This window comes from Lissotriton vulgaris, chromosome 9 (genome assembly GCF_964263255.1).
Source record: "Lissotriton vulgaris chromosome 9, aLisVul1.2, whole genome shotgun sequence".
NCBI classification, from domain to species: Eukaryota; Metazoa; Chordata; class Amphibia; order Caudata; family Salamandridae; genus Lissotriton; species Lissotriton vulgaris.
Window position 1 is genome coordinate 1,188,235,824 of NC_141697.1, and position 24,123 is coordinate 1,188,259,946.

At 44.7% G+C, this 24,123-nt stretch overlaps 1 protein-coding gene across 1 annotated transcript in view; it reads left to right on the forward strand.

Moving 5' to 3' along the window:
• LOC147693009 (rabenosyn-5-like) overlaps positions 1-24,123 on the forward strand; it is a 141,556-nt gene that overhangs the window by 39,157 nt on the left and 78,276 nt on the right. Inside the window, exon 4 of the mRNA XM_086939251.1 lies at positions 19,422-19,556. Within this exon, the coding sequence (XP_086795377.1) occupies positions 19,422-19,556 (135 nt within the window). The remainder of the gene's footprint in view (positions 1-19,421; positions 19,557-24,123) is intronic.

The following is a 24,123-nucleotide window of genomic DNA, read 5'->3' on the forward strand; positions in this document are numbered from 1 at the left end:
GTTTGGAACACACTAAAAAGCTCCCCATTCAAAGCTAATCTTTTTGGGAAGTTTTTATGTGGTTTGATAGCCATGTACTTAGTTTTATTAGGGTTTATCTCTAGTCCTTTTATTTTACAATACTTGTCGAGGCTATCAAGTAGATTTTGGAGGCCCCTCAGGGTTTGTGACAGCAATATTGTGTCATCAGCAAATGTGAGAGCACAAATATGCTTTCCTCCAAGCTTCGGTGCGTCGTGTTAGGCCAGTTGCAAGTACTCTACCATATCATTCACATATAATAAAAACAGTGTGGGCGCCAGGACACAGCCGTGGCGTACCCCTCTCCTAATCGGGATTTCCTCTTTGAGCTCCCCTCCTGCACCCCAGCGGACCTTTGCGAAGTTCCCCTCATGAAGCCTTCTGGTCTGTGTTAGGATCTCTTCTGGGACTCCCTGCTTCTGCAGAGATTTACACAGACAGTCTCTCGGGATGGAATTGAAAGCTTCCTTCAAGTCGATGAAGGCAACATAATAGTGTCCCTGTTTTATTTTAATGTACTTCCACGCTATACAATAAAGTCTGAAGATTTGATCGATCGTGCTTATTTTCTGCCGAAAGCCAGCCTGGCATGGTGAGAGGATATCTTTCTCTTCTATCCAAGTGTTTAGCCTAGCCAGAATTTGTTTAGCATACACCTTTTGGGGGATGTCCATCAGACTAATAGGCCTTTAGTTTGCTGGTTCCTCTCTGCTTCCCTTTTTATGTATTGGGAATATCTCGGCTCCGCTCCACGATTCCAGAATAGTCTCTCCCCTAGCTATAGCATTACATAGTCAGTTCATATATTGAACCCACACATCTGGAGCATATTTCAAAAGGTTACGGGGGATCTTATCAGGCCCAAGCTTGCCAAGCAAGGCCAGGTCTCTTGACATTGCAAAGGCTTATTCTCAGTAGTTGTGCCGTTACAACAAATATCTGCTTGGATAGGTATAATACTTACAAAATATTTGTACTGCTGGCTTATGTTACCTGCAAAATGGTAATACTTACTCAAAAGAGAATGTTTTTTTAAAAAAACACAAGTTATCCTTAGTACACGTTTTGGAATAAGTTGCTTCAGTTAAACAGCAACCACAATATTGTCCAAGGTATCCACAAAGTATTGCACTTAGGATAGGCATGAAGTGAAATTTGATAACAAATACATACAGTTAACGCAATGCTTATTGCTCTAACTTGATATGTGGACTAAACCAATGTCTAAGATTCAGCAAACCCTTATCTATCCCCACTCAGTTGGGCCTTTCTGCATTTGAGGAACAAAAACTATTGATGAAATGGAGAGCATAAGTACATACATACAGGGTAGGACCGGGAGACTATGGTATAGATTGGGAGGTATTGTGTCACCAGTTTCAATACTTTAGCACACCACTCATTGAGATGGGAGGGGACATCTATGATATACCTGAGGCGCCTAATTTGAGATCAAAAGACAATGATACATAACACACATATTGACATGGAAGGATGTCCGTTGTGAAGCTCATTGTTCTATTTCATAAATGCTGATGTATCTGTTAGCAAGGCACATATGAATGTTGTAAGTGATAATTACAGCCTCTTCTTCTTTGAGACTGATTTAGCTTGTTAGAGGCTGTTGTTCCCAAATACCCAGGTATACGCATTACGGTACCCCGTGGTTGGTTGTTGGGGCAGCTACTTTTAGGTTGAATGCATTATTGAAAGATTATGAGTAAGCACTTTAGGTGTCTCTATACAATAGTCTTCTGTAAAGGGGACCCTATTTTCGTCTGTGCATCTTAAACAAACAAAATCACTTGCCCTGAATAGTAAGGCCCTGAGTTAGAGTTCGACCGACGGAGTAATTTCCATCAGGAAGATGGAGGACATTAAGTCTGCCATCCAGATGGTATTCGGTCTGTCAAATGTTAAGATGGCCCCCTGGTATTTTCATACCTTGGTGTAGGAATCATTATTGGTTTTCTTATTTCACTCTCCTCAAGGAAAAGCTTGGTGGTGAAGGACAGAACCCCCTATCACACGGTTAGCTCTTAAGAGAGCAGGCTGTGTGATGGCTTTTTTCAGACAGTACCTACTGTGTCAGGACGTCAGAGTATGTTTTCCATCGAGTACCTAAGAGAGTCTTCATCGATGGAAAGCTTATGTTCTGCTCATCTCTAAATGAGGTGGGTGGACCGAGCGTTTGGTGCATAGGATACCCTGTTGACAGTGTAAGCGTTCCACCAAAGCCTAAATCAGTCCCAATTTCTAAACAAGCATTTACAATGCAACGGTTTCGCCCTTGGAAAAGTTTGAGCTATTGGCATTGTGAATGACAAACTTTTTATTTATGTGTTGGTTTTGAAAACAGATAAATAAATGGCATTGTCATTTACAATGGCAATAGCTTAATCTCTCGCAAATGCCATTTTAACGTTCCAAGCACATCAGCCAGCGTAGTGAGGCCAAGCTGTGATAGAAGACTGTCCCTTTAAAGGTATTGCTAGCTAGGCTATGAGACAATTAGAGAAACCCCTACTACTTCTTCTTCGGAAACTCTATTTTAAAGTATTGGGCAGTGTGGGAATGACTAAGGGACGCAGTCTTAGCTATTGTATCTGCTTTTAAACAGCTCGGCGTGTATTAGACAGACATTTTGTGGAAGCACCAGGTCATTTCTGCCGGTCCAAGATGCTGAGCCAGCGAAACCTAAAAAGGTGTAAAGGCCCCCTATTCTCTTGTGACACCAAAGGCAGATCAGTTTGCAGAAAAGTGTATTATTTCATGCACATCTTGAACCCACACAAGGTCCTAAGTACAAGCAGGTCAGCCAACAAGGATGTCAGTTGTGTAAGCATGAGTGATCAACACTGCATCATTAACAAACCAGTATGCGGTCCATCATGTACTAAAGAGGATTTCTGTAATGCAAGCGAGACTGGAAAATGCGCTGAAGGATAAAAGACTACATAAGCCTTCTAAGGTTTGAAGCTGCAATCTCCAGCATGCACACAGAAGCCTGCATGCAGCAGGCACATAAACTAAACGAACTGAGTGTGTATTAAACACTAGACAGGGTACAGGAATACAGAGCAGACAGGGACACGAGGCAGGCATGCCACAGAAACAGGAGGCAAGCATGGCACAGAAACAGCAGGACGGCAATATACAAGACTGGCACACCAGAGGTTCAGATTGCAGACATAGCAAACGGGCAAGGTAGGTTACAAATACACCTGGCAACCAGTGCACAGCACTAGGAAGCTTGCCAGCCAGGACAATGACATATTTGGCAGCCAGGGCACAGGATCAAGGGGAAGAATGGACATTGTGCAATGCATAGGATCACCAGATGACGCCATGCCATCAGGCCACGTGATCTGTATCCTGTGACTTACTTTAACAAATCATTTTTTTCGTGCCTGTCAACCCCAGCACTTCAATTAAACGGAAGCAAAACTACAATTTCTTGAATGCACCCATTTGTCAAATAAAGCCTGGGGTCTGAAAAGGGTGCTCAGAGGGTCATTAGGTGACCCTAACAAGTCATGGGCGAAGCCAAAAGGGCAGGTTAAGCACATGCACAATGGAAAGCCAGGGCAGAGTAGGCATGGCACAAAACACAGTAGGCGGTGCATTAGAATATAAAACGGGCAGGTCAAAGGTTCAAATGGCTGGCAGTGGACAAGTTGGACAGGCGGACACCAGACAGCCAGGGTTCAAGCGTGCAGTGGGCACAGACACGGAGGGGAAGGTCAACAAGGAATAGGGTCATAGCTTCAAGTCACTAGGACGAAACTTCTCCAGTCCTGGGATCGCCTTTGACAAAACATAGTTTCCATTGTGTTAATCCTATTGATTCAATGGAACGGACCTAGGTCTTTATTTACGAAGTAAACGGAGGTGTTAAATTAAAGTTAGGTAGAAAACAGGTATCCCGGTGGGCAGGGAGTCATCGAGTGACTAGACAGGGATAGCAGCTGACCATAGAGCAGGCGGTGTACAGGCACATGAAGCAGGCAGAACAAGGGCATAATTACATCAAATGAACAAGATATAAGTAAACAGAGTGATGCGGCCAGAAGCACACTGAAAAGTGTAAGACGGAGCAGGCACAGAACAGGCAGGGAGGGCTCGGGCACCCCTACCTAGCAAGTAAGATACGGGAAAATAAAGAAAGAAAGGACAGCAGGCAGGGCCGGCAGGATTCAACGTAGATAACACAGAAGGCAAGCGATGAACAGGCACATCGACACATGAAAGGCATACAGAGCAGGGATAGTGTCATATGAACACAGAGCAGGCGGGTAGGGTGCGATCGGCACTGTATGGTTGAACTCACCGGCAGTCACCTCACTCAGCACCAGCAGCGTCCTCCGTGAGCATGCAGGGCCCAGGGCGGCGTGAACACCCGAGCAAGCTGCACATCGCTGCCCACGAGCTGGAGAACAGCTTCCTCCCGCCTGGGGAAGAGGAAATGGAGCCCACGAGGCTCTTCTTTGTCACAGCCGGCCCCGCCCACCGTCAGGCACGGGCGCCGGCTCCTCTCTCTCTCTCTTCTTGCGCTGCAAGGCGGGGTGGCACGAAAATTGGCACAAGTGCGGCGTGGGCAGCCGCGGATTAAAAAAAAATTAAAAAAAATGGCGGCAGCACCTACGAGGACGAAAATTGGCACAAGTGCGGCGTGGGCAGCCGCGGATTAAAAAAAAAAAATGGCGGCAGCACCTACGAGGACAGGGGGGGGGGGCGGGAGAGGAACGGACGGCGGGAGGGGGCGGGAGAGGACACAGGGGGCGTGAGGCACGAAAATTGGCACAAGTGCGGCGTGGGCAGCCGCGGATTAAAAAAATTTTTTAAAAATGGCGGCAGCACCTACGAGGACACGGGGGGGGGGGGCGGGAGAGGAACGGACGGCGGGAGGGGGCGGGAGAGGACACAGGGGGCGTGAGGGGGGCGGGAGAGAACACGAACGGCGGGAGGGAGGCGGGAAACGTGCCGGGGAAAAACACTCACGATGCCCAGGACAGCAGCAAGCACGGCCCGGCCGGAGGAGACTCGGGGGCGTTCCCGGCGTCGCGTGACGTCGGCAAAAGCCAAAGAATCTCGGGAACGCCCCCGTGTCTGGTCCGGCATTGATGGACAGGCCCCTCGTCCAATGGCTAGGCTCCATTTATGGAGCTAGCCAATGGGACGGGGGGGCGTGTTCCAGAGTGCTTACTGTACTCAATAGATTTCTCTGGAGGAGGAGCCTAACGGCTCCGTCCCCCAGCGAAACCTAAAAAGAGAGGGACAAACTATATATTATTTGTGTCTCCTCTAGTATACATAGTTTGCCGAGGGCCTAGTTAACCAGAAGCTATGTTACGTAGGCCTACATTGGCTTTCATTTGTACGTGCTTGAAGATATGCCCTTGAAGCATATCTTGAGTGGCCCCACGCTCTGTAGTGATTAGCTAATAAAACATTCTTTGCCTTTGTTTGTTATACGTCTGTTTGCAGATCAGTGCATTGTTTTTTCAGGTGCTAGCCAACAGCACAAAACGTTTCCATGGGCATCTGATGACTTAAATGGCTTTGTCTGCTTAGCTTCATCTAGCTGCTCTGCCCCCACTTGTGCTTCACCGTTCCAGTTGCTGAATGTCCCAAGAGGCTACACAGAATAAGCATTTGCAATGCAATAGGTCTCACATTTACGCAAGTTTGAGCTATTGACACTGTAAATGGCAATGCCTTTTATTTATGTTTTGGTTTTCAAAACATAAATAAAAGGCATTGTCATTTACAATGCCAGTAGCTTAAACTAGCATAAATGCGAGACCTATTGCATTGCAAATGCTTGTTCTTTCCTGGTGTCTTTACTCTTTTCCCTAGTCAAAAACCAAAGCGCCTATTTGATTGTAGGGCGCCTTCATGTCGTATTTATCTCCGCACAGATGCTGTCAAAAATGCTCGCTCTTAGCAACTATTCCTTAACACAAAATCACACACGACACGAGGGAGTGGACTAATAAAAAAAGCTGTTAGTCAGCTTATCTCATATTATTTTGAAGGAAGAGTCGTTGAAGGTAGCGGGGGAAGGATTAGTCCCCTTGGCCAGCCATTGATGTTTACTTTACAGTGTTGGCCGTTGTAGACTTGTGTAAGTTTGTTGCCATTTCACGGACGGCGAGATAAGTTGTCAGAAGGCGAGGGCCTGCCAGCCTAAAGAGACAGACTGCTGATGTAATGTAAATGTAATGTAATGTAATGATGTCTTGTAAAGCGCATGAATCACCCCACATGGGGTATCTCCGCGCTGTAGACCGCTGGGGAACCCGTCTTGGCTTTCCCTGTGAAATTGACCCTACTGGGTATCTCCAGGGTGAAACCAGGCATCCCCGGGGTATGTGGGGTCCGTTGTGGAGATGAGGCAAGCTAATGCCCAGAGTTGCTGAGTGTGATCCCTGGTTAGAGTAGGCACCGAGGCGAGAATTATCGCTTACCCTGGTCCACGACCCTGCCGCGTCAGGAATTGAACCCTGGTCCCGGGCCGTCCTCTGCTTCCGAGTCTGCTGCCTCTAACCAGTGAGCCACATCACTCAAGGGTGATGGCGAGGGTGGCTCGGCGCTGAGCTGTGTGTTTTACATCAGGCCTCTGGTCTACAGGCCTCACTCATTTGCTCCATTTCTCATGTGTACACTGGATATTGTACACTGCACAGAGCTCTTGCAAGCCTCTGAATGTGTGCACCATGCAGTTGTAGACGGGTACATTAAAAGCTCCCACTGCAGATTTACCTGCAGGAGTGTAGGAGACGCTGGTCAACCAGAAGGAAGCAGCATTGTAATGGCCGCTCAAGTCATCTGTGGGAGAGGAGTAAGTGGCCAGACTGCAAGACGGGGCATCCCACCTAAAGCTTAGGAGACAGCAGGGTGTTTGCCGGATGATAACATCGAACCAGCAAGACCCGAGGGAATCCCTGAGGTACTCTGAACAAGTAATACCAGTCGCAAGGGGGCAGCCCATGATGTACAGGCAATACACACCTCGTACAAAGGAGATCAGAAAAGGGCGATCCAAGGCCTAACAGGAGAGAAAGAAGGAGAAAGAGAGCACAAATGTAGTAAGGTCAGGAAGGTGCGCCGCACACCCACCCACAAAAGTACTACTAAGAGGCTTTCAAGGATGTCTCACAAAGAAACACAGAAACAATAATGAAACATAGGGAGGCACAGGGGACAACTCCTTTCTTCCAAGGAGCCAGGGGGTTGGTTATGTAGGATATAAAGAGATGAACATAAAAGGGGAAGGCCAGGTAAGCAAAGACGGGGGCAAGTCAAAATAAGAGCTATGAGTTATTTGGAGGATCAGATAGACGTCTCCCAGGAAGGGCCCTCATCAATGGTTGGACCGATGGCGCAAATCAGCTCCGCCTAGGTTTAAGGGCTTAACGGCCAATGCAAAAAGGAAATCAGCAGTGCAGAGAGGCACTCGCCCCCAAAGCTAGGGCCCTCCAGTGGCAGATCAGTCCACTGCACAGCTCTCCCTGAGGCTCAAAAGAAATAGGTCTCCTCCCAGACAGAAGCAAGAGTGCAAACCCCGTGATCCATGGGGCCCACCTACACAAGCAGACTGTGAGCCCGGTCGCAGAACTCTTACGGGCAAAGTAAATGCAAGGGACTAACATCAAATGAAATCAGGTGTCCTGTTTGTCCAGGGGTCCCCTGTGCAGGCATCAACAACAGTCAAGATCCCCCCAGAGGCACCGCAGTCCACTGCATGCCTCCCCCTCAGGAGAAGCAAGAAGAATCATGGGCCATAGGGCGGGAGGCTGGGGGGGAATCTGTGCAAAAGCCATGGCAGCATTTGACTGTGGCCTCCGATAGAAAAGTGGGGCTACCATCTTACGGGCAATACAAAAATCCCAGGACCCGGAGTCATCTGACCTGCTACATCCCTTCCACTCACCCAGTCCAGCAATCGGGACTCCGAAGGATCATCCCGTGCTGGGAGGCACCACTTCTCTGTCGGCGGGAGCAGTTGCAGCAGACTGGAGCAGGCAAGGGATCGCAGGCAGAGAGGAGCTCAAGCAGTCTGTGTCCTCAGGCTATGGCAGTTAGCTCTGACCCCCTTCCCCCCTTCGGGTGCCACAATTGTTTGAAAAAGTAAAGAAATACATGTTCGAGGCATATGGGCTGCAGACTATAGCATTAGATCACCATCTGGTGGTGGGCCCGGATGATTACACTTTGTTGTTGTTTTGGAAGAGTCTTTGTTTGTTGGATGACTCCTCCCTTAGATCGTAGTGCACATGGGCATTGACTCCATCCTTAGATTGTTTTTTCCGCCATCGGGCTCGGATGTGTTCATCCTTCAGTCCCATTACAGATCTCTTTTCGAATACATAAATCAATCTACAACATCGACACGGATTCCTGTTACCTGCGTCGAAGAAAGTCTATACTTCTCGATTCCAGCGTTCGTCAGTGCCATCGGGCCCAACTGCGCCATTGGGCCTTTGGCTCATGGAAAGAACACCCTTCAAGAAGTGCCCTCATTGTGGACACAAATTTCCCCACACTGGCCTTCATGAGGTTTGCAACCTGTGCTTGTCTCTAGAGCACGAGAGTCGAATCTGTGAGGTCTGCGTTTCATTCCGGTCCAAGAAAACAATCCGGGACCGTCGAGCTCAAAGAGCCATGGAGCAGTCATCTTCCTCGACACCAGACCTCATCATCGACGAGGCGCCGATCGAGGTGGACGCCAAAGAACAGCAAGAAGACGTCTCTTCTGAAGCAGAGGATTCAGTTTCCGGAGACGAGGATCGATCCAAAGATGATCTTCTTCCAGGTGGTCAACAGGTCGTGAGTAAGAGCGTCAACCCTGTTCACCCCACCATACCGGGACAGGCTTCGGTTCCACCTCCACCTTCGGGTCCAGGTGCACACCGACCAAAACCTTCCGACGCCCCACCTTCAGGCTCGGCAGCGAAGAGCACTAAAAAGCCTCCAGTCCACCCGGGCTCGAGTCAGTTTGTCGGTCCCGAAAAGCAGAAGGTTCTTAAGCCAAAGTCAACACCGGCACCGAAACATCCATTGGTACCGAAAACAGGCGAGCCGAAACCAAGTTCGGCACCCAAAGAGGTTCCCAAAGTTACCGAACCGAAAACGACCCCAGTTCCAAAAAAAGTGGACCCGAAGACCGTTCCGATACCGAAACATACTTCGGCTCCAAGGGCAGGCAAATCTGAACACCCGGTAACAAAGGCTTCGGATCCAAAAAGCACAGATCCAAAGAAAAGACGAGAAAAGTCTTCGGAACCAAAACCAAAAACCGTTCCAAAGACCATAGAAACTGCAAAGCCTAAACTTTTCGGCGCCGAAAAAGGATTTGCCAATAGAAGAGCTTTTCGAACCTGATGCAAGGCAAAAGACTCTTAAAATCAATCCAAAGACTGGACATGTATACACAGTGCCTGAAAAGAGGAAAATGGACTATCCTAAACCACCACCAGTTCCTATGAAAAACATTTTCAAACTTCCCCTATAAGAATTCCTTCACCAGAAGTAGAAATGCCAGTAGAGATCTCTCCTGTACATTCACCAGCTAGTACACATAGCTTTATACCACAAGATGAGGATTAGGGGGATACCTACTCACAAGAGGTAGAGAGTGAGCATCAAATGGATGATATTAATGACCCAGATGATATGTCTGGGCCATCAAGTGACCCATGGGAAGATTATAATGCACCAGATACACCAGATCTACCACAAGATGAGGCATACCCGTCTAGGCCATCTCCCCCAGATGACACCATTGGGTTCACACAGCTCATTCATAGAACAGCCAATTTTCATGGAGTAGACTTACAAACCGATCCAGTAGAAGAAGATTTTCTAATGGACACACTGTTAACGTCACATAAAACCACAACCACACTGCCAATACTTAATGGAGTGGTAAGACATGCACCAGAAATATTTAAAGACCCAGTCAGAGCAAGGGTAATTAACCTCAGACTAGAAAAGAAGTACAAAACAGCTCCAACTGATCCAGCATATATATTAAAGGACAGTTGCCACTAGACTCTCTGGTAGTGTCAAATGCGAGAAAGAGAGCTAACTCGCAGACAACAGGGGATGCTCCACCCCTGACAAAGAGTCTAAGCTTTTTAGATGCGTCAGGAAAACGTACTATCTTACAAGCAGCCAACATATGGAGGATTGCTAACACTCAAGCCCTGTTAGCCAGATATGACATAGCTCAATAAGATGAGTTAAGAGTCACTCATGCAACACTTGCCAGAACAATATAAGACTAGGGCTTCTGATCTAATACAAGAAGACAAGGTTATAACAAATACCTCTATAAGATGCGCACTAGACACTGTAGACACAGCATCTAGAGCAGTAAATACAGGTGTACTGTTGCGCAGACATGCATGGTTACGCATCTCAGGTTCAAACAAGAAGTACAAGCTAGTATCTTAAACCAACCATTCGACCAACAACATCTTTTCGGTCCAGCAGTGGACAGTGCACTAGAAAAGATGAAGAAAGATACATATATGGCAAAATCAATGGGAGCTTTACAAACGCAAGCCCATAGACGTTCCTTTCGTCGCTCCTAATATAGGGGCGCCTCTAAAGGTTTCCAAACTAATAACACCCCCTCTTCTTACAAAGTGCCCAACCAAACCTCGCCCAGTAAGGGATATTATAGAGGAGGGTCTAGAGGAAACAACAATAAAGGCAGAGGCAACAACAATCGCAACGCCCCTACCCCCAATAAGTGACTTCCCTTCCATCCCCCCAGACCATTCCACTCCTGTCGGGGGTAGATAACAACAGTTCCTACCTGTCTCTAACTCCATAACCACAGACAGGTTATTGCCTGGAGCTCACTTCCACTCCTCCAACAATACCACCCAGACAGCGCCCCATGTCACAGGAACACCTAATACTATTAAGACAAGAAGTGGAATCTACTGCAAAAGAATGTAATAGAACCAGTCCAAAAACAGCATCAAAACACAGGTGCTTACTCTTTATTTTCTCATACCCAAAAAGGATGGGTCCCTCAGACCTATTCTAGATCTAAGACCCCTAAACCAGTACATACAATCAGACCATTTTCATAAGGTCACACTAAACAGGTTCTACCGTTGCTAAAGAAAGGAGACTTCCTTTCCACATTAGACCTCAAGGACACCTACTTCCACATTCCTATTCATCAATCTCACAGAAAGTACTTACGGTTCGTACTAGAGGGTCAACACTACCAATTCAAGGTACTCCCTTTCGGAGTAACTACAGCACTTTGAGTGTTACGACTGGTTAACAAAATCAAAGTCATACAACCAATGTGTACAGCACAAGCATCAAACGATCTGCCAGCTGCACAACTTAGGATTTACAGTAAATCAAAAGAAGTCACATCTCCAACCGTCCCTGTCTCAGCAGTATCTAGGTGCCACCATAGATACCTCCAAAGCAATAGCATACTCCCACCCAACAAGAATACAAAATATGCAGAATCTCATCAAAAGATTCCAGCCACAACACTCACTACAAGCTTGAGTGTTCATGCAACTAATAGGAATGATGGCATCTTGCATTTTCATAGTACCACACGCAAGACTACAAATGCGCCCCATACAAGAATGCTTGGCAAGTCAATGGAATCAGGCTCAGCAACAAATAACAGATCTGGTGATGGTAGACGACCAGACATATCGCTCTCTGCAGTGGTGGAACACCAAAAACGTTTCCAAGGGCTGGCCATTTATAGAACCCGTTCCACAAATAATACTAACCACAAACGCATCTGTCACAGGATGGGGAGCGCATTTACAATGACACACAGTACAAGGTGCATGGACACTGCAACAAAAACTACTCCACATAAATCATCTGGAGTTACTAGCGATTTTTCTAGCTCTAAAATCGTTTCAACATTACCTATCAAACAAAGCTGTACTATTCCGAACTGACAATATGACCGCAATGTACTACATTCAAAAGCAAGGAGGGACACACTCCGTACAGCTCTACTGGCTGGCGCAGAGCATATGGAGGTGGGCCATTCCTCAAAACATTTTTCTGTTAGCAGAACATCTACCAGGAGTTCACAATCAAGTGGCAGATCTGTTAAGTCGTCAGAGACAACAGATACATGAATGGGAGCTTCATCCTCAAGTTCTTCAGCCATTATTTCAACGGTGGGAACAACCAGAGATATATCTATTTGCCACACACCACAACTCCAAATGCCCAAGCTTCAGCGCCAGATACCCACCCAATTATCCAAAGTAATGCGGTATGGATGAACTGGTCAAACAAATTTCCGTACGCTTTTCCACCACTCCCACTAATTCCATTAGTGGTACGCAAGCTACAGCAACATTCTCTCACATTGATTCTCATAGCACCAACGTGGGCAAGACAACCGTGGTACACAATGCTACTAGAGCTCTCAGTAGTACCAAATCACATCTCCCCACATCTACTGACACCGAACCATGGCGAGATTATGCATCCAGACCCAATGCAGCTCAATCTAGCGATTTGGCTCCTGAAGTCTTAGTATTTGGATATCTAAATTTACCACCTGATTGCATGAATGTCATTAAAGAATCAAGACATCCTACCACTAGAGCGTGTTATGCAGAAAAGTGGAAAAGGTTTGCTGTGTATTGTACAAATAACGTCAACCCCTTAGATGTTTCCATACAAAACATAATATGCTACCTGTTACATCTGCAAAGATCTAACTTAGCATACTCCTCAATTAGGTTTCATCTTGCTGCCATAGCAGCATATCTTCAAAACAGACAACATTTGTCATTGTTTGGAGTACCTGCAATCAAAGCGTTTATGGAAGGACTCAAAAGCATAATTACTCCCAGAATACCACCCTCTCCTGTATGGAAGTTAAATATTGTCCTCACCAGACTTATGGGTCCTCCTTTCGAACTATTACATAAGCGTGAATTACAGTTTCTTATATGGAAAGTTGCCTTTCTAGTAGCTGTTACCTCACTGAGAAGAGTGAGTGAGCTCCAGGCATTAACAATTCAAGAACCATTTATACAACTTCATCACAATAAAGTGGTTCTTAAAGCAAATCCAAAGTTTCTGCCAAAGGTCATTTCAACGTTCCCCTCAATCAATCTATTGAGTTGCCGGTATTTTTTCCCCAACCACAAACGGTTGCAGAAAGAGCTTTACATACATTGGATGTAAAAAGAGCGCTTCTCTACTACATTGATAGGACAAAACCATTTTGTAAAACTAAACAACGGTTTGTGTCCTTTTCCCCTCCACATAAGGGGAATCCTATTTCAAAATCAGGCATTGCAAGATGGATTGTTAAGTGCATTCAAATTTGTTACCAAAAAGCAAAATGCACTCTATCTATTCCCCCTAGGGCTCATTCTACCCGTAAGTTAGGGGCATCTATGGCATTCCTAGGAAATATACCATTAGATCACATCTGTAAAGCAGCTACATGGTCTACTCCGCACACATTTACAAAACACTATTGTGTAGATGTGCAGGCAAAACAACAAGCAAGTGCAAGCCAGGCTGTACTCAAAACGTTATTTTAAACTACTGCAATAATTACGGGTGGTCGCCGCTAAGGGAGAAACTGCTGTGCAATCTATGCTATAGTGTGTGGTCTGCAGTCCATATGCCTCCAACGGAAAATTCTACTTACCAGTATGCATCTGTTCTTGGCATGTAGGGCTGCAGAACCACACATGCCCACCCGCCTCCCTGGCTACCTGTATCTGTTCCAGTATTATCTTATTTAGATACACAACACGTGGTCATCTCTATCTGTACTCATACAACTCCATCATTTGCCCAGTGGAGAAAACAATCTAAGGATGGAGTTGATGCCCATGCGCACAACGATCTAAGGGAGGAGTCATCCAACAGACAAAGACTCTTGCAAGACAACAACTAAGTGTAATCATCTAGACCCACCACCAGTTGGTGATCTAATGCTATAGTGTGTGGTTCTGCAGCCCTACATGCCAAGAACAGATGCATACTGGTAAGTAGCATTCTCTTTGTTTCTATTTGTTTACTTTTTCAACAATCACGGCAGCCGCTCTTAACCTTTAACCATGTAAAGTAAAGTGCGGGTGTCGCGATTGCAACAAAAGTAAAGAAATAGAAGAAAAATCTATTTCTTTACTTTTTCAACAATCGCGGCACCCGCGCTTAACTAAAGTAAAGCGCAGGTGCCGCAATCATACCAATTTTAAAAATAAATTTAAAAAAGCTTTCCACAATAAAAAAAAACCAAGCAATGTGCTATAGTGCGGTACATGGCGGCCGGTGAAGCGCAAAATGAACACAAAAGAGTGCTATCCCACTAATAAAGGAGACAGTGTAACGCCGCAAGTGAAAGAACCAGTCCGGTTGGGCGGGGCCAAAAGGAGACTGGGCGGTAACAAGGAGGGACTAAGAAGCCTCATTTGCAATCGAAAGCCAGCTTTTATCATGAACGATGACGCAAGCCAATGGAAAGAAGGGACAGGCTTAAACTCCACTTCTTTAGTATCCAGAGTACAAGAAGCCTCGCAGAGCGAACAGAGCTGCAACGCATGTCTGCGAGACCTAAAAAAGCAGACAGTACACCGTACCGTATATTCATTTGTCCAACCATCTTTCATTTGAAAGCAGTGTTGTTTGCTTACAATTTTTACATTTGTGTTTGTATGTATGTGTGTGTGTATATAGCTATATCTATATAGGTGTATATACACCCATGCATACAATGGCTTATGTTAAACCTTTGCAGCAAAGTATTCAGTATATGATTTTGTGCATTGTCCGCAAGGCACTCACTCCACAGCTGTGCTCTTGCCGGTATGTCTCAAGAGTTCCCGCAGTGCCGTCCTCCAACCAGGAACCTGAGATTATCCTGAAATTTATGGACTATTCACATTGCATCTCAGCCTCATGCGGCCAAGGTTCCACCCACTGCAAGAAACTCATAGCGCATTCAAGTTTTGCATTCCACTTATTTCACATTTTTCAGGTCTTGGCCTAACACAAGGATCTGCTATCCTCCCGAACAATTGCCACTAAAAAAACATTATTCTTGCTTCTCCCTTCGCATGATTCACGTGCCTAAGGTTTGCCTCTTCCCATAGAATTCTTCAGGACTTCACGATTTCAGGTGTGGTTCCCCCACTCAAGGTTTTATTGGGTAATGTAATTGACAAAGTGCTTGCCATCATATGCCAGAATCTTCCAATTTATATTAAAGTATTTTTCAAGTATTCCAAACTGCATTCAATAATATTTGGGCACTGCTGATGATGTGGGATGATAAGGTGAACGTAAGGCTGCTGAAATCTGCCACATTTTGCTAAGTATGGCAAGTCTGTCAAGCACTCACTGATGGGGAAAAAGGCCAATGGGCCATTCACGGTGTCTCAGCAGATACCCTCCGTGATTGTTGTTTGAGTTACTTTTTAGACTCGGGTTTTACATCCTACAGATGAAGACCAGTCTTTGTTACCATTCAGATTACAGATGCTCCCATGTTGTGAGTGTTCACTTTGCTAACTATTTGCTGTGCCGGTATCCACTGTGCTCAGTTAAGCAATGAACTGTTGACTTTGCAGCAACTACTTTGCTGTTAAATATGAAGCACTTGATTCTCAATAACGTTTCTTTTTTAACATTATTTATATTCACGCTTATGTTTTCCTTATAACACATTACACATTACGTTGAATCCTTAAACATTTGTATGAATCCTAGGTAACCCCCAGAACGTTTCTTATTAAGTCCTACCCGCCCTACTTGTAGTTCAAAATTGTATTCAAAATGGACGTCTACCACATTCAGTAAATAGGACCGTCACCATACGTAACTTAAAACATCCATTATGGCAATAACTGGGAGTTCTGCCAAAAAGTTTCAGTTTTTATTCCAAACTCAATTAGGCTTGACATGGATTTCAAAATGGAATAACTATTAATAAAATGCACAATATCAACAGTATATATAACATACCCACAGTGTGGTAACACATGCTGAAACTTACCTCACTATGTATGTCCATATATGTTTGTCAAGCGTCCTTGATACAAAGTGCAACCAGTGTAGTAGGTTCATCATACGTAAGGCATTTCTTCAGCATGCATCTCTTGCCATTTATCTACTAATCTGTGGTCGTTCTCTGGCCTCAATGCATGACTTTGGATATGGATGGAAACATACTTTACATCGCGGTGATTACACTGCAATGCATTTAGAACGCAGCCATTACAGCGCAAGCGTTACATTGACTTGCGCTTGATGGGGCTATAACCTAAGGAATAGTAAGATTTACTATTCCAACACCTTCCCTACTGTTGTTGGAATAGTAAATCTTACTATTCCTAAGTCCAGCGCCCTCCAGCGCAAGTCGTTGTAACGACTTGCGTTGTAAAAACTGCAATGTTACATACCGCGATCATTTTGATGGCGTTGTAACATCACATATTCGATATGGATGCGTTTAGTCTTCATTGCCGCTTTCCTGACTGCCAGCTCTGCTTTTACAAAATGCCACTTTTCCACTCATCCTATCCCTTGCCTTCCATCATCTCTGAAGTATGTTTGCAGTGCATTGAAGAACATAACCTCGATGCTCGCCTCCTCTGGAAACTCATGTATTACTTTATTTTCCTCAAATTGGACTGAATTCATTCTTAGCAAGCAGTGAGTCAGCCATGAAATAACGCTTCTACCAAAGCTGTGGAGTAAACCACTATGTACTGAATGGTATATTCAGAAATCCTGTCTCGATCTAAAGCTCCGAAAGTGACATTTCACCAGCTTGCTGTGCTATTGCTAATTAGTGTTCAGGTGTGATAAATTAATCATTCCTGGTTAACCACTCATTGCACGGCCTATATTTGTTTCTACTCTACTCTTGAATCCCAAACCTGCCCATTGAGTGGAGGAGGGAAGGGGTGCAGAAGAGCATACCTTTTGAAATGGTTTACATTGTCTGCAGTTGCAAAGACCTGTGTGTAAAGACTAATAACTCCTTTCCTACAATAGCAGATCGTTTTTTTTTTATTCCTTCATGCCCACTCAAATGAAAACCCCTTAATTAGTTCATTGAGATCCCTGCAATTTGCTGCTCGGTGGAACAACGAAACTAACATACCACGATAATAAAAAGTCTGGAGCTGAAGTGCTGGTAGGTTCTGAATCCATTTTCCAGAGGGTGAATGGGCCACAGGATGTATTTGTTTTTTATGTGGTGCTTGCTTTGGCCATTTTTAGGTCTGGCTTGACACTGCCGGTGTCTACGAGACATCTTGTTACCAAGTCTTTCAAATTTAGAGTGGACTTTGACTCTTCATAGAGAAGTGTTACTCTCTCATCTCAGGCTGTTGGCTATTCATTTTATTAGTCTGCCTTCCAAGAAGTGCTTCCAGTAGAAAGCATGAGGGAGTTTTATTTTTAAAAAGCACACGCAGTCATCAGACTGATTGTCACATTCAGTTCTTTATCTCCTAAATCCATTCTTGTACAGAAGGGAAACATTTGCTATTTTTCCCAGCATTAGAAAATCCAGTACGTCAGGCTTTCACACCATATATGTGCATGCAACTCCTTGTAAACATAATTTGACAATACATGTGTTTAAAGTCGTTAGCACAATACAACCAGAACTCTTCACTTTACGAATGGTTGTTGCTGTCCTATAGCAATGGAAATAAAAACAGGAAGTCAGTCATTTTGACTTTGCTGGGTAAAATGCTGAATCTGCTCTAAAGATGTTCAAAATTGTGACCTGTTCATTTCCCACAATTCTGACGAGCAGATGCTTAACTTCCTCCTACATTTTATCAGGAGAACTGAACTTTGGTAGTCACCAGCTCTCTCTCTTCAAGCTAGGGACATAGAAGGAAACAGTCATGACCTGATGCTCACGCTTCCCATTGTCTCGCTCCTTTGGACTTTACTACTATACAAATGTTAAGGAATTAATCAAGGGGAAGAAAAATCACGCACCGAGAGTGCAAGGAGAAACGAGTATAACTTGTGGTTGAACACAAGTTTGGAGTGTGTTCATCCATCATTATTTAAAGCAGAAGATGGTGTGGAAAGGAAGACCGTTAATACATTTGAAGACTTCATAATATAATTAAAAAACCTAAATGAAGAGAAAACAAGTATGGAAAAGCTCAGGCAAAGAAAAATATTTCAGGCAACAGAAAGTTTGAAAAGGAGGCCGCTGAGGACCTTTCAATAATCTAAAAGCGGTGAAGAAAAAGTAAAAAGGTAGGGAAACAAAGGTGTGAAGTATGGTAAGCACACAGAAGATCTGATGTAAAAACATGGAAGAAATAATGACAACACTGTGCTTTAATTAGCGAGTTGATAGCTGTAGACTGAGGACATCTGAAAGCAAATATGACGCAAAGTAAATGAATGACGGCCTTTGGGTAGCGGCAACAGTAGTGACTGAAGAAGTGCAAATATAATAGCAGTGCCTGCAGTGGGAAGGAGGCGTTTAGAGTCAAATGGATGGAAATTATCTAGTTAACTCTCTAGTTAACTTTCTCAGCACTATATGGTGATATGGCCCTTAAATCTGCCTCTTTCTGGATCCGTCCAGTGCTCTTACTGAAATAGATACTACCAGTGCCTGCTTAGATTTGTTTAAATGCCTACAATGTTCGCAGATGACATCTATTTTGTTAACAATTTTATTCACGTTGTCGCAAAAAGCTCTTAAAACTGTCTTTTTTTTTTTTAACAAACTGCCTTGCTTCCACATTGCTATCATATACTGGTCTGTAGTTATCTGTAATCTCACTATTTCCTCATATACTGAATGCTTGTAATTGTTCAGCTATTAAGTATGTGCCCAATTACTTAATACTAACCATTGTTTCCTCTCGTATGTTAAGCCTGATTATCTCGCCTCCTAATTTTACTTTATTTGGCATACCCGGGAATGTTTTTGTTTCCTTGCTTCATGGAGTTTTAAAGTTTTCTACTTTCTGTCTTTGAAATATTTTTATTCTGTACCATTCTACATATATTTCACAGCCAATTTACAACCTAATCATAGCTTCAAAATGTTCCCCATTCACCAACAAGATCCTCTTTTGTTTAGTTGATTTAGAAAACCTCTGGTTTATTATTCTGCACTTTTTTAATGTCTTTCTGAATCCCCACCACTCAGGTAAAATATATTCTTTCCCCCTTACATTCACCAAAATACTTTGCTAAATTAATGTTTGCGAAGAAAGTGTCCACTGGAAAATACTGTTTTGTGAAGAATATAGTCTTCACCGATATATAGGCAGGCGTGTGTTGCTTTTAAGATTTATAATAAGCTTTGCATACTTCCTTTACCTTGTTTTCCAATATTAATTGTTTACTCTGTTTTGAAGGCTTTGTTCGGAAGGCGAAAAACAAGCTTCTGAAGCGAGAAGGAGAGGAGCGAACAGATTCTGGAAGCCAGGAGCGCTATGAGTTCTACAACTATGGGGGGGTTGATCCTTACATGTGGGATCCACAGGAAATAGGTAAGAACACTGAACTGAGATAGGTGGAAAATTTGTCAAGAAATCTGTGCTTATGGTCAAGCTTGCCTCCTGTTCAATTTGAGAAGGTTGTTGCGACCAAATTTGAAACTGTTTCAGTTTGTGGTTATAGTTTTCTTGCACATTTTAAGATGACTGAAAATGTTATTCCCCTGTAATTCTAGTTCTCCATCATGGGAATCGCTTCACTGAATTCATGAACACTGAATAGCCATGCCGTTTTGGAGGATAACAATAAAAAAAAAAAATTCACACATACTTAATTGCATGCAATGATTTTTAATCTTATTCATTTTTTAAAAGGAAGCATATTTACTCGCCTCTACCCCCCAGACTACTGCAAACTTGGCAGGGGCCCCTGATCAACCCTATGCTGAAAATGAGGAGTAGCATGGTTTTACCACAAGAAAAAAACTACACTATGTATTTTAGCCCCTAAGCTGGCCTACCTTTCCAATAGGACCCAGTTGTGGCAGTTGACCATCAGTTTATTAAGAAGCTCGAAAGCATTCGGATCTGACCTGAACAGACCACTAAAATCTACGTTTTGGGTTACCAGGGAAGCCCTTGAAAGCCTGGTCCTCGCCCAATGGGTAACAGAACCTACTCATGGAACCAGCCACTTCATGGACACTATTTTCACCACCTTCGTCAACATCAGAGTCAACAAGTCCACCCCAGTCTCCTACAGACTATGCCTTTGTGAAGTTCAGCATCCCCATCCTGGTTGATCACACACACATCACCATAAGACCAGGCTGCCCAAAGTGGAACGCATCACTGGCGAGGACTAGAACACCACCCTCAACATCCACCGACCTGAACACAACAAATAACCTTCCCAAAGCCATCATGAATTTAAAAAAATGGATCACCTCCTGCGCTGACTTCCTGGGCAGTCAAACACAGCAATAAAAGATCTAAAATCCAGGCCAGTTGGTACATGGAGGAACTCTGACTGATGAAACGCCACTATAAACATCTGGGGCACAAATGGAAAATGAGCCAGGACAATACAGACAGGAGCACATTCAAATCCACCCTGAGACACCACCACCAAATGATCTCGACAAGCAAACGGACCGCCCTGGCAGACAGCAACTATGCGTGCACCAACAGAAGCAAATACATCTTTGCCATTGTGAAGGATTTCACCTCACCAGTGGCCGCCTCAAACATGATCTTCCCTTCTCAGGACCTCTACAACAGTCTTTCAATTCTTCAGCAGCCGAATCACTACCATTTACAGCAACTGCATTCTGCAGATGGATCCAACAGACCTCACCAAATGCCTCCAATCTTTTCCATGCTAACCACATAGCCCATCACCCCAGAGGTTACCGCCACCACCAGGAAGTCCTACTACTCGGGCCATTGGACCCCTGCCACCACCACGTCTACTCCAGAAGACAGCTACCTATCAGTGCCATGCTCACACCCATTCTGAATGCCTCCACCTCTTCTGCAACCTTCCCGAACATTTGGAAACACGCAACATGGTATCAGATCCAACCACAGCACCGAAACTGCACTCATCACCGCCATGGATGACATTGGCATGACTCTGGACAGAGGTAAAATAGTGGCCCTCATCCTCTTGGACCTCTCCACAGCATTGGCACTGTCTTCCACCACATCCTCATCCAATGCCTACACAACATCGGAATCCAAGAGCATGCCATCCTATAGATATGCTTCTTCCTGACTGGAAGGACACAGTCAGTCAGCCTGGCACCTTACAGTTTGGACTCCCGCGACCTCGGAGGAGTTCCCCAAGGATCCTCCCTGAGCCCAGCGTTCTCCTTCGCATACCTGATCCCTCAAGAAAGCATCATTCACTCTCATAAAATCAATGTCCTCTTCAATCAATGTCCTTTCCTAGGCTGATGACATGCAACTCATTCTCTCCCTCACGGGCAAGACACTCAGTACCCGGTTTAGGTTAATTTCCTGCATGACTGAAATTGCCCACTGGATGAACAAACTGCCTAAAGCCGAACACCAGCAAGACCCAAATTGTGATCTTAGGGAAGAGTATTTCACTGTGGGACTCCACCTGGTGGCCAGCAGAGTTAGGACCAACACGCATGCCAATTACCTCAAGATTGTCATTGACAGCAAACGTGATATGATCGCACAAGTCGACGCCGTAACCACCTCATGCTTACATAACCAGGAAAGGCTGAGGAAGATTTTCAAATGGCTCCCAACACTTGGAAAACTGTCACGCAAACCCTAATCACAAGCAAGGCGGACTACAGTATCATCCTCTTTTGGAATCAATAAAAACTCGCCAGAAGGCTACAGACCATTAAGAACTCGGCAGCCAGAATCACTCTCAACCTCCTACTTCGCACTAACATCGTAGCACTGAAAGAACTCCTCTGGATCCCCATACACAGACGAGCACAATTCAAACTCCGCACCCACACTTTCAAGGCATTACATAACGCAGGCCCAGCGTACCCCAACAATTGCATCTGCTTTCACAAACCTTCTAGACACCTCCACTTGTCTTTTCACCTACTTGCACACACCTGAAAAAAGAGCTGGCAAATGAGCCTACTCCTACATTGCTCCTAAAGCATGGGATGACCGGTCACTTCAGATAAGAGCCTCCTCCTCACTTCTTGAATTTTTCAAGAAACGGAAGACATGACTTTTCAAGTAATCTCACTAGGCCTAAATTTGGATACACTCACACCTGCTCAGCGCCAAGATACCTTCCTGGGTGTTAGTGTGGTCTACATTTCTTATTAGACACAAAGCTCTGAGAGGCAACACAAACAACATGTAAAGTACTAAGGGCACAGATGCCAGACACGCACATATGAGACGAGAGGTTGTCTTTATACGTTAGTTCTGTAGTAGGGGATCTCTGTTTATAGTCATAATCTAGTGAACAGTCCTGCTCATGTGCGGGGACCCCGGAGCAATCAAAAATAATCTCTTAAGCTGTCTTCTGTGCAGTCCTGCATAGACACTTAAGAGAGAATTCAAGACAAATAATGCAGCCTATACCTGCACGGCTACACTGTCCAGTACTTCAACTAGAAATGCAAAGGACATTCCACCAATATCATATTCGGCACAGTCTGCCAAGTTTCACCATAGAGAAACTTCCCCCTTCACAAAATCCTTGGAATGATAGAGAGGAAGTGATGGATAGACAAGCCCCCATAGGCTGCCATTCTATGGCTTAAAAAGGGATACCGTGCCTTTAAGGAAACTTTCCAGACCTCTCGGTATCCCAGAATGCACAGCAACTCCCTCCACTTTCAGTTCTTTTTGGAGGTGTGTAAAGCTAGACCTGTAGCATTCAGTATTTCATCCTTTTCTCCACCGGGGAGGAGGGCGGGCGCTTATGACTATAACAGAGATACCCCTACTACAGAACTGGAGTTACAGGTAAGAAACTACTCCTTCTGTAGTAGGGGATCTCTGTGTATAGTCATAATCTAGTGAATAGAATGGCAAGCCCATCCCCACAACCAAACCGGCGGTGGAGGAAAAAGACAACACCACTACTTTTTTTTATTAGATTATTTTTGATTTTTCCGGGGTCCCCGCACATGAGCGGGACTATTCACTAGATTATGACTATAACAGAGATACCCCTACTACAGAACTTGAGTTACAGGTAAGAAACTACTCTATCCTTTATTTCAAATGATATGTTGGAAAGCCAATACAGCCAACGTGTTTCGTCCGTATCCGGCTGCTTCAGGGCATCCAAGAAGAAAAACTCCTCAGTATAAATGTTCAGTTCCAGTACAGTTGACCATTAAAAAGACCCAAAAGCTGTATTAGAAGATTGTTTACTGCAATCCAGTGTTTTCAAAAAGATATCTGAATCCTCCAATGAAGAGCTGTTTGTCGAGAGTAATGCAACAAACACACTAATGATGTGGAACCGTCATCCACATCTTAGACCGGACCCGTATCTGGTTCTGGCATCACATTAACGAAGGACTCAATAGGGTAGCGACATTTCTGCATAGCAGAACAACAGGGAAAGTGGGTGAGTGCATAAAGTCCTTGGAAATAGCTATAATCAAGAACTAGGATTACAAGTAATTAACTTTTTTTTTCCATTATGTAATTGCGCAGCCAGTCAATATCTACAGTCTTGCAAGTATATAGACAAACAAAAACCTGGTGCTGCTGCAGTTCATGGCTCTTGGCTTTGGGAATGTGCTGGAAAAGCGAAGATCCAAGTTGTTGAGAATACATTTTGAGATCTTTACTTCAGGTGGTGCCAAGACTTCACTTGCGGTTCTCTTTAGAATTGGGTTTAAACCCCATTTCAGAGTTCTGGCACCAGTATTGTACAGGGTGTGAGGCTAAACGGAAACCAGCTAGCTAGTGGTTATATACTATCCATGTGGGACACTAGAACGGCTGAAAACCATTGGTTCTCACATGCAGAGCGGGTGGCCGTTCCTTTAAGTCCCTCGCCCCGGCCCTCTGGAACTATATCCCCATTGAGGCACGCGCCACTCATAACCACTGGCACTTCATGAAACTTATCAAAACCTGGCTGTTTGCC